This window comes from Ascaphus truei, chromosome 3 (assembly GCF_040206685.1).
Source record: "Ascaphus truei isolate aAscTru1 chromosome 3, aAscTru1.hap1, whole genome shotgun sequence".
Taxonomy (NCBI): Eukaryota; Metazoa; Chordata; class Amphibia; order Anura; family Ascaphidae; genus Ascaphus; species Ascaphus truei.
The window spans coordinates 322081845-322097264 of NC_134485.1; the positions used below are offsets into that span (position 1 = coordinate 322081845).

General features: G+C 44.1%; 1 protein-coding gene across 2 annotated transcripts in view; it reads left to right on the forward strand.

The window, feature by feature from the left end:
- Positions 1 to 3645: 3645 nt before the first annotated feature.
- Positions 3646 to 15420, forward strand: part of CACNB3 (calcium voltage-gated channel auxiliary subunit beta 3) — a 199193-nt gene continuing 187418 nt past the window's right edge. Inside the window, exon 1 of one of the 2 annotated variants that reach the window (XM_075591223.1) lies at positions 3646 to 3784. In XM_075591223.1, coding sequence (XP_075447338.1) covers positions 3746 to 3784 — 39 coding nt within the window. In that variant the 5' untranslated portion in view covers positions 3646 to 3745. The remainder of the gene's footprint in view (positions 3785 to 15420) is intronic. The other variant, XM_075591220.1, reaches the window with a different exon arrangement.

The following is a 15420-nucleotide window of genomic DNA, read 5'->3' on the forward strand; positions in this document are numbered from 1 at the left end:
TTAACATGGTAGGACGACAAAGAAAGCAGAAGATAAGTTAAGCAAAACAAGTCCTTTAGTCTCAGTTTACAGTATTTACAAGCATGCCCGAGACAACTTTAAAAAATGATGTCAATATACTGGTGTGATGTTTACTGTAACTAATGTTACATAGCACGGTCAGTAGCGCTAGGTGTTTCCATAGCTGACCAACCATGGGACATCTGCAAGAATTACTTTCATGCCAAAGCATTCAGCCTTGCAACACAGGCTATACCAATCTGAACATTGGTTTATACATTATGTCTAATAGCTTGGAAAACTAGCGTCCTAAAGTCTATCTGAGAAAAATGAGAAATAGAGTAGAAAATACAGAACATCGTCTTGGTAAAGACGTTTGCCAAACTGAAGAATGAATGCAGTAACGCCTCCAAAGTTGTGTTGGTCAGGACTGAGTTATGAAGCATTTTTTTTTTTTAGATCAACCCAATTTAGGAGGATCCTAAACCGGCACATCTCAATTTCTCCAGGAGAGAGGCGAGGTCACAATAGAGTATGTGAGCAGGGCCAAGAGATACAGCAAAGGCAATTTAGAAAAATGTGATCTAATTGAAATTAAAGGGGACAGGGGGGAAGGGAGGGTTTGACCCCTTCAGTGCCAGGGAGACAGTGACACAACAAAGCATAATGTGTTTGTGATTCTGGACTCTATGACACTAAAGTGATAAAACACAATAGTTAAAGAGGCAGTCCAAGCGGCATCTAAAAAATAAATAAAAATCTTCTGATTACCTTTATTGAAAACGAATTACCTAAGATGCTGATCAATTCGTGATTGATCAGCAATGATCCTGCTTCCCTGGGTGGCTTAATAGCCGCCTTTCAGTTTCAACCAATCTTTCACTCACTGTAACTCAGCAGCTACAATGTATCCTTGTAACATTGTCTATTTTTACAGTTTAAGCTGATGGGAACATTTGCAACAAATTATCACAAACAGGAAAGTGTTGCAAAGATCTTGCACTGCTGGGGAAGTGGCTAAAACCTTTTATAGAAATCGAAGGATGCTTTAAAACTCATTAACAATGACATTAAAGCTGCAGTTCAAGCAATATCCTACATGTGTTTTTTTTATCATAAATAAATCAGTTCTGTACTACGAGAAAATACTTGTAGCATTTAAAATTAAAATAATAATTGTAAAGACATTTTTAATTTATTCTAATGTAACAAGCATTTTTGTTCCTATAGCAACCATATACAAAGTCACATCCCCTTCCCCTTCTGAAACAGCATCACGTTTTTGAGCCCTGCCCTCTCTAGCAGTGATCCAATTGAATCTAGTGCCTGCCTGGTCACATGATCTTCCTCACAGAATTTAGGGCAGTCAGTGCAGAAGAAGATTACCCAAGATGCATTTAGTGAACCCCCAGCCGAATTTCAGCGATCGATTACAGGAGAAAGGATCGATCAGCAACTTAGCTAATCATTTGTCAGTGTGTAGATTGTATTGATGCACATATTGAATGAAAAAAATACATTTAAAAACAACAGCTTGAACTGCAGCTCTAAGAGGGGGATGTTAATTGAAAAAAAATGCAGTTAGTATGATCTAATATTACAGAACTGATTTATTAAAAAATAAACACACATGTACTGTAGGATATTGCATGGATTGCTCATTTAAAGCGCTTTATAAAAGTAGTTGTATTGTACTGTGTCTAACTTCAAGAAATCATTGCTATATATTGCAAAAGTTCGTACCCTCATTTTAGAAAGATTTCTGCAATATTTATGTTCTAAAAAAACAAAAAAGAAGTGACTATTTTTAAACTAAATAAAAAAAGTTTAAAAAAAAAGGGGTGTGGAAAGATGATTAGAGATGCTCCTGGTTTTTAAACCAAAGAGGTAGTGTACCCACACCTTATTCTCTGGTTAAACCAAAGAGGTAGTGTACACACACCTTATTCTCTGGTTAAACCAAAGAGGTAGTGTACACACACCTTATTCTCTGGTTAAACCAAAGAGGTAGTGTACACACACCTTATTCTCTGGTTAAACCAAAGAGGTAGTGTACACACACCTTATTCTCTGGTTAAACCAAAGAGATAGTGTACACACACCTTATTCTCTGGTTAAACCAAAGAGGTAGTGTACACACACCTTATTCTCTGGTTAAACCAAAGAGGTAGTGTACACACACCTTATTCTCTGGGTAAACTGATGAAGAGTGTACACACACCTTATTCTCTGGGTAAACTAATGAGGTAGTGTACACACACCTTATTCTCTGGGTAAACTAATGAGGTAGTGTACACACACCTTATTCTCTGGTTAAACCAAAGAGGTACGGTACACACACCTTATTCTCTGGTTAAACCAAAGAGGTAGTGTACACACACCTTATTCTCTGGGTAAACTAATGAGGTAGTGTACACACACCTTATTCTCTGGGTAAACTAATGAGGTAGTGTACGCACACCTTATTCTCTGGGTAAACTAATGAGGTAGTGTACGCACACCTTAGGCTACGACCCCAGTGCCTGCGCTGCACGCGCACCTGCGAGGCTTGATGCGCGTGCAGCCGAATTACCTGGTCTGCAGTGAGCTGCAGGGGGAAAGACAGGGGGGCGTGGCGGGGCGCAGCCATGACGTCACCCGGCATGTTCGCCATCATTGGCTGAACCGCCGGGCGGGGCATGGCCTAGCGCTCCATCGCTCGTGTCCATCTCAATTTTTGGGTCTGGAAGAAAAACTGTGGGCCCGGCCCCATTGAGAGGCGGCTCTTGTCCCCGCAGCACCCACCATAGCGAGCGCTGCAGCAGCCAGTGGGGACCAAGCCTTATTCTCTGGTTAAACCAAAGAGGTAGTGTACACACACCTTATTCTATGGTTAAACCAAAGAGGTACGGTACGCACACCTTATTCTCTGGTTAAACCAAAGAGGTAGTGTACACACACCTTAGGCTACGGCCCTGCTGCCTGCGCTGCACGCGCACCTGCCAGGCTGGCGGCGCGTGCAGCCGAATTCCCCGGTCTGCAGAGAGCTGCAGGGGGAAAGACATGGGGGCATGACAGGGGAGTGACGGGGGCGCGGCCGTGACGTCACCCGACAGCTTCGCCCTCATTAGCTGAACTGCCGGGGGCGTGGCCTAGCGCTCCGTCGCCCGTATCCCTCTCAATTTTCGGGTCTGGAAGAAAAACTCGCCGTGCAGCGGCCCCCCTCGCAGTGGGCCCGGCCCCATTGAGAGGCGGCTCTTGTTCCCGCAGCGCCCGCCGTAGCGAGCGCTGCAGCAGCCAGTGGGGACCAAGCTTTATTCTCTGGTTAAACCAAAGAGATCAACCTTCAAAAGGCCAAAATCAGCGAGATCGTGGATAAAAAAACAACAACAAAAAAAGGCTCTTTACAAGAAAAATACTGATTTTTACCAGCGAGACTGCGGAAGCTAAAATTCTGTCCGAAAATCAGCTAGAGTTGTAAGGGCGATTAAACGGGAAACTTTCAGGAAAAGTCCTTGGATGAACTTGCAGGAACGTGCGTTTGTATAGTAGGGGTGGTGATAATGGGGATGATGGATGGATGGATGATGGTGGTGCCTGGGTCTTGTGGGCTGGGTTTGCACTAAGTCGAGTTAGAAAGATACAAATCCTGTGGGCTGGGCTTGCAGTAGCCGTGTGTGCTCTGATCTGTGAGCGATCAGATGCTGCTGGCAACCAGGTCTCCAGTTCTCCGTCTCTCTGCCTGCAAGTGAAGCATCAGACGTGCATGTCGCTTTCCAATTCCAGTGTGTTCCTGCTAAACGAGGTAAGGCTTTGCTTGTCCACATCTCTACATACTACATACCTACTAAAAGTGTGTCAGCTGCATTGTTAGTGGTGAGGGTAGGGAGGGGAGAACAGCACCGGATTTCTCCATGAAGAAAATCCCATTGAAAGCAGTGACATTCATTGTATAATTCTGGTGCTGTTTTTTTTTGTTTTTGTCCCCGGTTTTGCGTCAGGGTGACCTAATTTGCCACCTATCAACAACCTAAAATTGCTGAGCTAATTTCATAGAGGGGTCAGAGTCTCCAGGTAAAACTCATTGCAAAATTGGAGGAAAAATAAAAAAAACGCATGTAATTTATCAAAGAAAAAGAATCCCACTAAAAGCAGTTTGGTCCTTTTCCTTTGATAAATCTGGTGCAGATTTTTTTTATCTGCTAGTTTTGCAGCCGGGAGATGTTGGTAAGTAGATCGCAGTCTCTTGTTCAACATCTTACTACAGCAGTGATTTTCATCTGGGGTTCCGCGGGCATCCCTAAGGGTTCCCTACAATTTTCAGATCATTTGAAAATTGTACTAAAAACAAAAGGTTTTACAATGTATCTAGTCTCCGCGATTAGAGAGGGTTGGGGTTCCTTACAATGCAGCTAATCTCAGACATGCAATTAGAGAAGGTTGGGGTTCCTTACAATGCATCTGATCTCAAATACGCGATTAGAGAGGGTTGGGGTCTGTACAATGCTCCTCATCTCAGACGCGCTATTAGAGAAGGTTGGGGTTCCTTACAATGCATCTGGTCTCAGACGCGCTATTAGAGAGGGTTGGGGTTCCTTACAATGCTCCTCATCTCAGATGCGCTATTAGAGAGGGTTGGGGATCTGCAGAGTGTCACAATATAGTATTCATTGACCAAAAAAAGGTTAGAAATCACTGTACTAGAGAAGGGGTGCGCAAACTTCCTGCACTGCGCCTCACCCTGCCTGCTCTCCCCCTTTGTCACGCCCCCCCCCTTTGGTGTCAAATGACCCATAGCGTCATTTGACGCCGCCGTTCCATGTCAAAGGGCGTAAAATGCCGCCACGGGGTCATGTGATGTCTCGTCACATCACCCCGTGGCGGCATTTTACGTCCTTTTCTACGGAGACGAGTGGACACAGAAGCGGGGTAAGTGAGCCGCGCCTCACCCCTCCCAAAAAAAGTCTGGCGCCCCCCCAGTTTGCGCCCCACTGTACTAGAGGATAAGTGTGGCAATGGATTTCAGGCCCCTCTAGCAGCAAATTGGTTAAACGTAACCTTTTCTCTGCCAGAGAGGCCAGTAACATATCGATTGTCAATGCCTTGCAAGCCCATCTGGCAGACAAAGGGTTAAAATAAAGCAATGCACTGCAGACATGAAGGCGCCTTTCCCGTATTCTGACAATCTTTTAAGGTACATGAGAAAAATCCATCATGATACAACAACAGTATCTCGCACGGACTATATGTTTATTTAGTATTGTGTTAATCGTGTTTATGTAATATTCTCCATAAGTTATGCCAGGACATTAGGTTTATATACGTGACAGATGCTCCCCTATTTGCAATCGCCTAAATCATGGGGCCACCGCCTTTCTTTTTAAACTCTTCATTTGAAGGTTGTTTGGGAAGTGTTCTACATATGAATAGAATATCTGGTCACGGGAAATACAGGGGGGTCATTTATCACATTTTTCCAGCTGCCAAACGGCCAAATAGTATTTTTTTTGTTTTCTTCCAAGAAGACTTTAATAAATAAATAACTTGCGATATTTCGGTAAATATATTTCTACCTACTCATAAAGCAGTTGTTCTTTAAGAAATACGCTCTATTCGTTAGCCAATACATTTCAATAATGCTTTTTATTTAGTGCATTTCACCCTGAAGATTTTTAGTGTAATAGGTAAAAAATAAATACAAAAATACGCATTTAACGGTTTTACATTTGCTAATTATTTTAACATTAGTTTGTGTCGCTGGATTTGGGGAAATGAGGACTTACGGTGACCGATCTACTAGCTGTAAAATGGTGATTTTTTTCATTTAATGAATCAGATGCTGTGGGTTTTTTGCATTACTGTTGCTACAGCTTTATTTGTTAAAGTTAGAGGATATAGTGCTATCACCGGAGTACAACTACAGAATCTATGTCCAAGGCAAGTAGAATATAAAAATAGCAGAAAGAGATAATCCTTTTAACATCCGTCCCTTTTTCTGAGGAATGTGTGAAAAAGATGTGATACTCCGCACTATTCATGACCGCTGCATAAAAGCAATCAATGATGTGATCCCGTTGGTGTTGGAGGCAAATGCAACCGTTGCATAGACCTGTAGATTGTAAGCTCCCAGGACCAGAATCCCCCATGTATATTGTATTTGAGTTATTCTGTGTTATTACTACATCACAGTGTTTCTCCCCCACCCCTCACTCCTTGTACTGGGCTACTGAATAGGTTGTTGTTGTTGTAGAACAGGTGTGGCTAACTACTGTACAGTCATCAAGTGCCACCAACAGGTTAGGTTTTGAGGATATCGCTGCTTCAGCACAGGTGGCTTAGTCAACAAGTCAGTGAACGCAAAGTTCATTGGTGTAACTCCTTCACTGCCGGATGTGGCGTTAAAAATAGCAATCTGAGCCGCCCCATTCCAATGTGGACAAGATTTTAGCATCATTTTAAACTTATTGGCTCCACTGTCTTGAGTCCTGTTTTTGTCTCCATGCCAGGGGTGGGCAATTCCAATCCTCAAGGGCCACCAACAGGTCAGGTTTTCAGGGTATCCCTGCTTCAGCACAGGTGACTCAGTCATTATGACTGCACCACCTGTGCTGAAGCGGGGATATCCTGAAAAGCTGACCTGTTGGTGGTCCTTTAGGACTGGAGTTGTCCACCCCTGTTGCAGTGTTTCCGTATTAATAAATGATAAATAGAATAATAGTTATTGCTTTAAATGAGTGCAGTTTCATTGGTTGTCTACACATACTGTTGTCTCCAAAGCAGGCAGAAATCTGTATCACTCAGTGGCCGTAGTGACTTCGTTAAAAAGTAGTGGTACTGAGTCTGACTAACAAAATAAATAAAAATAGACATTTATTTAGCATTAAGGCAATGCTAATTTGACCATATACTAGAAAGATGTATACAATGTTTATACATGGAAAGGAAAAGATAGTTCATAATAAAAAAATCACCTTTTCTTTAAATAGAAAGAAGAACAATTAGTATGTTAATAATAAAAAAAATGTCAAAAAGTAATGGCACCCAGGGACTGAAATGAAAAAGTAGTGTTAGGCTGCACCCCTTAGTACCATTATACTTCAACCATGGGTATAAAACTATTTAAAGATGCCTTCAAAGTCTGCGCTTGCGCACCCCATGTTGGGCAGAGGTGATTGCTGGAATTGGGTTGCCAAATAAACCCAGGCGGATGGGACTGGTCTACAAATCCCATAATGCTTTGGGGAAGCATGGGGTCCAGTTGGCAGCCCTGCACTGTAAGCTGGCTGTGTGGCAGAACTATAGGCATAGCCTGCTCCTCTAGCAGAGCATCTGTTAAACGTGGGGGAGTCGGCAGTTGTACCATTCAGCACAACGCTCTCTGTAATCTATCCTACATCTAGCGCCGTGACCTCATCTTTAAAAATGGCCCATGCTGGGAATCGGTGCAAATGGAGTGTATTATCCAGGGAGTCTGCAGGCAGGAAAGCTTTTAGGTGTCATAAACATCTCTCTGTACAAACTACTGGAGATCTAGTGATGCAAGGGGTATTCTTTACTGGTTGTATTGGATGCATTAAAGTGAATATTAATTTTTAATTCCAATTGATTTATGAGGAGTGGAAATCCTGTCTCTTAAAAGATATTTTTGTTACATTCCTTCAGTTATAAACATTTATTCAAGCGTACGTACAAAATGAATTGACATATATACAGTAACTAGGAAAACGCCATATATTTTATACCGCGTAATGGGATGAGCGAGTAAACCTAATAGGACAAAGACTCATAACACGGAGTGAAACACGGGCCAAACAAGAATTGAAACACCATCAATTCGGGGATTTTGTCTGCAAAGTGTCCTAGTATTCTCAAATTTCAGTTAAAAACGGTAATTTCTGGGCAATTTAATTCTCACGCTATCGTCTGCTAGTTGCTATAAATAAGCCTAGTTTCCACTGACAATCAAAGCACCGGCAACGCAGTTGTCCAGAAAGGCGGCTATTGTCTGTCACAACGATCAAGCCCTTTTCTTGAAGTCAAACACAAATGTACAGTAAATACCGAATACCACTTCAACTCTCACATTAATGCGACTTGAAAATTAATACGTTTAATATTATATCCCAAACTGTAATAATGACAATCTCATTTGCAACCAACTGTCCGAAAGTTGAAAACAAAAATAGAACGCACAACACTAATTGTTCTCAAGAATGTGATGTATGAACAGTTATACTGACACCGTGGGTACCGTGGAAAACCTATTCACCTATATCAAAAACTTATTGCGCACTGAATAATTATCATTGCCACCTAGTTGACAAAGTAAATCTACAATCTGTTGCTGTACAATGCTGTTTGTTACCTCGGTCACCAATTTATTTTCCTTTAAAATATTTATTTTCTCTGAAACGGCTCAAGCAAATTGTTGTACTAGTTGCAAAGTACATTTAATGATTTGTATCAAGGATCCGATCGATGAGATGTACCATTTAATATTTTTATTACTTAAAAAAAAAAAAAAAAAAATCCAGGATGGGCACTGCACCAATTTGGTTGAAACTTCAGGCAGATATAAGCTAGAATGGCAGAAAGGTACCCTCAACATTTCATCAGCATCGTTAGCAGACCCCCCCCCCCCGAAGGTCCATTACCTCCTACCTCCTCATATCCCCTCTCCCTCCCCCAGGTCCATTACCTCCTTACAGTATATATAGGGCAGGGGGCCATGGGGGGAGGGGTGGTGCTCTGCTTCATGGCCCAATGGTTTCTGTTGGTGGCCCTGAACACACAGAAAATAAAAACAGACAAAAAAACAGCCAAAGTGTCCACAAAGTCTGGTTGATGTCTTTGATTTGCTCTCTCGCTCATCCAGATATGCCATTTAGTATATGCACATAGTAAGTGCATAATACATCCAGACTCTAAACCTGGAGTCTACAGATAATGGAGCTTTTAGCTCTGAACAACCTAAATGAGAAGCATCTGGGAAAAACCACGAGTGACACAAACCAAAGAAAAGTCCTACTGTATGTAACGGGCCCTCACCCCCCCCTTCCCCAATCGCAGATAGAGCCCCCTAGGGAAATACTACTCTGGTTACACATGGCTATAGTGTGGTGCACCTGCTGGCTTACAGGACTCCTGAGTCTCCCGCTTGATGGTATTATGGGGAATGGCATCAGGACTGGCTTATGAGGTAATGCTGAGTTATACTCACTCATGGTACAGCGCCCCCATCTCTTCCAGACCCCCAGCGTAACAGGGAGGAGTCTCTGAAAGAGAACCTCTATGTGCACCTTCTTCCTTAGTGATTCCACACATAGGACAGAAGCGATATCTTCCTTTGGCATCCTTTATTAACAGCAGACACGGACAGCCGCCCATCATAGTGGCTGGTCGTCTAGCCACTCATTCTCAGGTTGCCAACCCAAAAGAAGTCCCTGACCATACACTCCCAGCCAAGTGCACGGAAAGCAGGTCTAACTCTTCCCCTACTCCCTAATGAAGTAAGAGGTATCGTCTTCCACACCACTCCCTAAAGGGAGGGCCACAAACACTGCCAGAGCCCTGACAGGTTGCCGGATAGACTCACCTCACTCAGATGGTGAGGCACACACACTAAATTCAGGAAGTGCTGCATATTATATAGCTTCAGTAGGCACCACCCCTGTGTCACTGTTAGTGGACACAGAGCCTGATGTCACTTCCTTCACTAAATAGTACACAACATATGAAGTGAGGGCAAACCCCATGATTACTACTGGCAAACCTGCCCTTTAACAGGGATTATTGCACAGGAGGAGAAAGACATGTAACCCCAAAATTACACAGGGCTACAATCTCTCTCTGTGGATCCAATGGTCCCCACTTGGTTCTAAATTTTGCTGGGTCTTCCTTCAAACAGACAACCTGCAACATAACAATACAAAAACGACATTAATACAAAGTACAGATACATACTACAAGTGCATTACTGTAATACAGAGCATATTCACTTTACCCTCCCATCTCTCGGACTACTCCCTAGGAGAATCCACTCAGTAATAGTGCCTGGGATCAGGTTTCTTGACCTCTCGCCCATTGTGATCGATAATGGTGATACAATATGATCTAGGTGGCCCACTCTCTGGTCTGTATTCTAATTTGTGCTTGTAAGTGTTCCTGCCTACACTCCAGATACGCATTAGATAACATACTCTCGCCTCTGTTCAGTACTCAGAGAGACTAGACTTAGATTTAAGGTAGTCCTCCACCGCTTCTCTTAACCAGGTATCCCGATTGTCCTCTATTTCCTGCATTATGGGCTCAGGAATATATGGATACTCAAAGCCATGAGACTGCTTATATCTAGCCACTATGGCTCTCTCAGCCCTACTTACTCTCACCAGCCTTTTGTTCCCTGCTTTACCTGGCAGTACCCAGGACAGTGGTTCTTCAGGGCAATAACGTCATACAAAATAGAAGACCCTTTAGGGGTGACTATCCCCTTTTGGATCTCATCCCATCTCCTCACGAGCTCCTCTTGGCCTTCCTCAGCCGAGTATACCCCCACATCCCACCAGTGATCAATCACATCTCCTCGCATCAGGATGAATCTAGTGCGGTCCAACCATTCAGAGTAACCCTCATATAACGGAGCCCACCACTTAGTGCTATGATCCCTCAATTAATTTCTCACCACCAGGGCAGTCTCATGCCCTTCTGAGTCCCCTCCTGACGAGACCCCAGATGTGATACTAGAATGTGTAGAGGCCCCATAACGCTTATGCCTCCCTCTAACAATGTGGGTGTAAATAGTAGGATTCATCTTGGGTGGTTTCACATATGGTACTACCTCCTTCCCCGACCCCTCATCCGAAGGATTACAGTCCCCCCAGTCCATGGCCAACACAGGCCGCTCCTCAGAAGTGTCCCGTGACTCCCCAGACCACCCTTGGCTCGAACGTGACTGTGACGATAGCTTCCACAGGCTATTAATATTACACCAAATATATAAATATATATATAACTGGGTTTGAACTGGGACGAGACTTAGATATGATAAAATATAATTTATTCCTTGATAAAAGTGAACACAACAAAAATGTACAAATAACAGCAAAATATAGGCACTTACTTAAAGATGGGAATGATGAAACAGTCCCAGCTGGACTGGCAGTTCATACAGCAGTCATCCCAAGACATTGCATAGCATTTCTCTCAGCAATCAGGTAGCAATTCAGCTGATATCAAGAAGACATATCAGAAAACGAAGACAAAGGATATAGGGTGGACAACAGTTTATAAACCTTTGTTCCCCTATCCTTAACACTAAGTACCTGTGATTGGTTTTCAATTAACTCTAGCCACTCACTAACGTGGGAAGACATTTTGATACATGCCCCCCTGCTAGTTGCACAGGCGCAGTAGCACTCTGGGGTCTCATTTCTGAAGCCCCACATTTGCATCTGGAATGCCAGCCAGTATATCCATTTGGAGTTCTGGCAGGAAAACCTTTGTTGAAAGGTGTGAAATGGGACACTTAAAGACTGCCCTGGTTTGGGCCTTCTCCGCCCTCAGGTAAACAGTGAAGGTGACAAACCCCTTTGAACAATACTTAAGTCCTAGACATTGGGTCGCCTCTAGGGCCATCTGCTATCCTGGTGCAAAGGAATTTCCTCTGGATTCTATCCATACCTTGGGACACAGTATTAAACATAAAACATAAACGTATTAAAATATCCGGTTCCGTTGGGCCCAGCAGATCAAAACTTCCCAGTTCACAAGGCCGGAACTGGGACACCATATGGTCCAAAAAGAGACATGCTACAACCTTCGGAACCGGAGTTACACAAATGCACCTTAAATCATTTTTCATTTTAATACAAAAATCTCCGCTAAAAAGAAATCTCAGCTTTTCACAAAATCCCCATTGAAAACAACGGGCTCCACCGCCATGGGTTTCAATGGAGCAACTCCGCCGTTGTAGTCAATGGAGTTTCCTGCCATAGTCTTTCAATGGGGAACCGCCGCCATTGAAGTCTATGAGAAAATCCACAAAACTTTACATTCGTCCATACTCCGTCTGGTTGGTCTGAGGGGGCTGGGAATGGGCATGCATTAAAGCCGGAACCTTGGCTACATGCCACCCAAATCCCATCCCTCTGGGCGTTCCAGAACCGGAGATATGGACTTACACATTTCAACATTTTACACGTAGTCATTTTTTCACCATGCGGCTTTTCCCCCATTAGAATCAATGGTAAAAGTCCCGAACTTTCAAGGGGGTCCATACTCCGTCGGGTTGGTCCAAGAGGGTCAAGGATGGTTCTGCAGTGATGCCGGAGCAGTGACTACAGATACCCCAAACCTTGATCCTCTGGTCCCTCCGGAACCGGAGATATGGATTCCTAAAATTCAGCATTTCACACTTAGTCATTTTTCGGAGCTGTTTTTGCCGCCGCCATTGAAGCCTATGGTGCGACCCGCTCTTCTCGGTTCGACCCTTATCGGGGGTCCAGGATTCGGGGACCCGGTTGTGGTCGAGTGGGGGGAGGTCTAGGAACATGGGGCAAAAAGAATTTTATTCCTAGGGGCCCTAGAACTGTTTATTCCCACGCCACTTAACGTTGAACTTGACCAAAGTGATTTAACTCTTTTAAAGGACATTGTATCCGCTTTGCGGTTTCGTGGTTTGGACGGCAGCCAACTCGTTCCTGGAAAGCTCATTCGAGGACACTCCATTGAAGTCAATGGGCCCATTGGCTTTCAATGGGAAACCGCCGCTCTCCCTCTCGGACGCCACTTGCTGGTCTTTACAGGAAACAGGACCAAAAAAGCAAGATTCTCCATTAGAATGCATTGAGCCCTAATGGCGGCCAAGGGGGACCTGCAAAATGGTGTGTTCAATATCTTTAGTCCCAGGAACTTGCAATTACCATCAAGTTTCCACTGGATCACAGTACCCCACAGAATACTGTAATCCAGGTCCAGTTCGATCCCGACACTGCCACCAGTTTTATTAATATGCCTGTGACGATAGCTTCCACAGTCTATTAATATTACACCAAATATATAAATATATAAATATATATATAACTGGGTTTGAACTGGGACGAGACTTAGATATGATAAAATATAATTTATTCCTTGATAAAAGTGAACACAACAAAAATGTACAAATAACAGCAAAATATAGGCACTTACTTAAAGATGGGAATGATGAAACAGTCCCAGCTGGACTGGCAGTTCATACAGCAGTCATCCCAAGACATTGCATAGCATTTCTCTCAGCAATCAGGTAGCAATTCAGCTGATATCAAGAAGACATATCAGAAAACGAAGACAAAGGATATAGGGTGGACAACAGTTTATAAACCTTTGTTCCCCTATCCTTAACACTAAGTACCTGTGATTGGTTTTCAATTAACTCTAGCCACTCACTAACGTGGAAGACATTTTGATACATGCCCACCTGCTAGTTGCACAGGCGCTGTAGCACTCTGGGGTCTCATTTCTGAGGCCCCACATTTGCATCTGGAATGCCAGCCAGTCTATCCATTTGGAGTTCTGGCAGGAAAACCTTTGTTGAAAGGTGTGAAATGGGACACTTAAAGACTGCCCTGGTTTGGGCCTTCTCCGCCCTCAGGTAAACAGTGATGGTGACAAAACCCTTTGAACAATACTTAAGTCCTAGACATTGGGTCGCCTCTAGGGCCATCTGCTATCCTGGTATGCAAAGGAATTTCCTCTGGATTCTATCCATACCTTGGGACACAGTATTAAACATAAAACATAAACGTATTAAAATATCCGGTTCCGTTGGGCCCAGCAGGTCCAAACTTCCCAGTTCACAAGGCCGGAACTGGGACACCATATGGTCCACAAAGAGATGTGCTACGACCTTTGGAACCGGAGTTACACAAATGCACCTTAAATCACTTTTCATTTTAATACAAAAATCTCAGCTAAAAAGAAATCTCAGCTTTTCACTAAATCCCCATTGAAAACAACGGGCTCCGCCGCCATGGGTTTCAATGGAGCAACTCCGCCGTTGTAGTCAATGGAGTTTCCTGCCATAGACTTTCAATGAGGAACCGCCGCCATTGAAGTCTATGAGAAAATCCACAAAACTTTACATTCGTCCATACTCTGTCTGGTTGGTCTGAGGGGGCTGGGAATGGGCATGCATTAAAGCCAGAACCTTGGCTACATGCCACCAAAATCCCATCCCTCTGGGCATTCCAGAACCGGAGATATGGACTTACACATTTCAACATTTTACACGTAGTCATTTTTTCACCATGCGGCTTTTCCCCCATTAGAATCAATGGTAAAAGTCCCGAACTTTCAAGGGGGTCCATACACCGTCGGGTTGGTCCAAGAGGGTCAAGGATGGTTCTGCAGTGATGGCGGAGCAGTGACTAAAGATACCCCAAACCTTGATCCTCTGGTCCCTCCGGAACCGGAGATATGGATTCCTAAAATTCAGCATTTCACACTTAGTCATTTTTCAGAGCTGTTTCTGCCGCCGCCATTGAAGCCTATGGCGCGACCCGCTCTTCTCGGTTCGACCCTTATCGGGGGTCCAGGATTCGGGGACCCGGTTGTGGTCGAGTGGGGGGAGGTCTAGGAACTAGGGGCAAAAAGAATTTTATTCCTAGGGGCCCTAGAACTGTTTATTCCCACGCCACTTAACGTTGAACTTGACCAAAGTGATTTAACTCTTTTAAAGGACATTGTATCCGCTTTGCGGTTTCGTGGTTTGGACGGCAGCCAACTCGTTCCTGGAAAGCTCATTCGAGGACACTCCATTGAAGTCAATGGGCCCATTGACTTTCAATGGGAAACCGCCGCTCTCCCTCTCGGACGCCACCTGCTGGTCTTTACAGGAAACAGGACCAAAACAGCAAGATTCTCCATTAGAATGCATTGAGCCCTAATGGCGGCCAAGGGGGACCTGCAAAATGGTGCCTGAAAAGGCGGGAAAATTACACAAAGGGCTATAATCATTAAAGTACTTAACATGTCACCCATTGTCGGTTATACATAGCGTTGACCCATACCAGGAGTTCCTGACCAAGTTAACAGGCTACCCACTAGGCATCAAACAACTACCCTCCTCCAGGTGACCCAAGCAATAGCCATGTCTCCAGAACTATATCACACCAATCAGGGGCATCTAGGGTGTGCTTTGCGAGCAGACAATCTACCCCTGACTACCTCTAGGCTCCCTTCCACTCTGCAGCACTTTCCTGGAAGCATACATGTTCCTACATCAGTTCGCCTAGCTGAAATCCTGTGCTGTTGCCTATCTCAGCAGTGCCTCCAAAATGTAACAGGGTTTCCCCCCCCAATCGCAGATAGGGCCCACTAAGGAAATACTACTCTGGTTACACATGGCTATAGTGTGGTGCACCTGCTGGCTTACAGGACTCCTGAGTCTCCCGCTTGATGGTA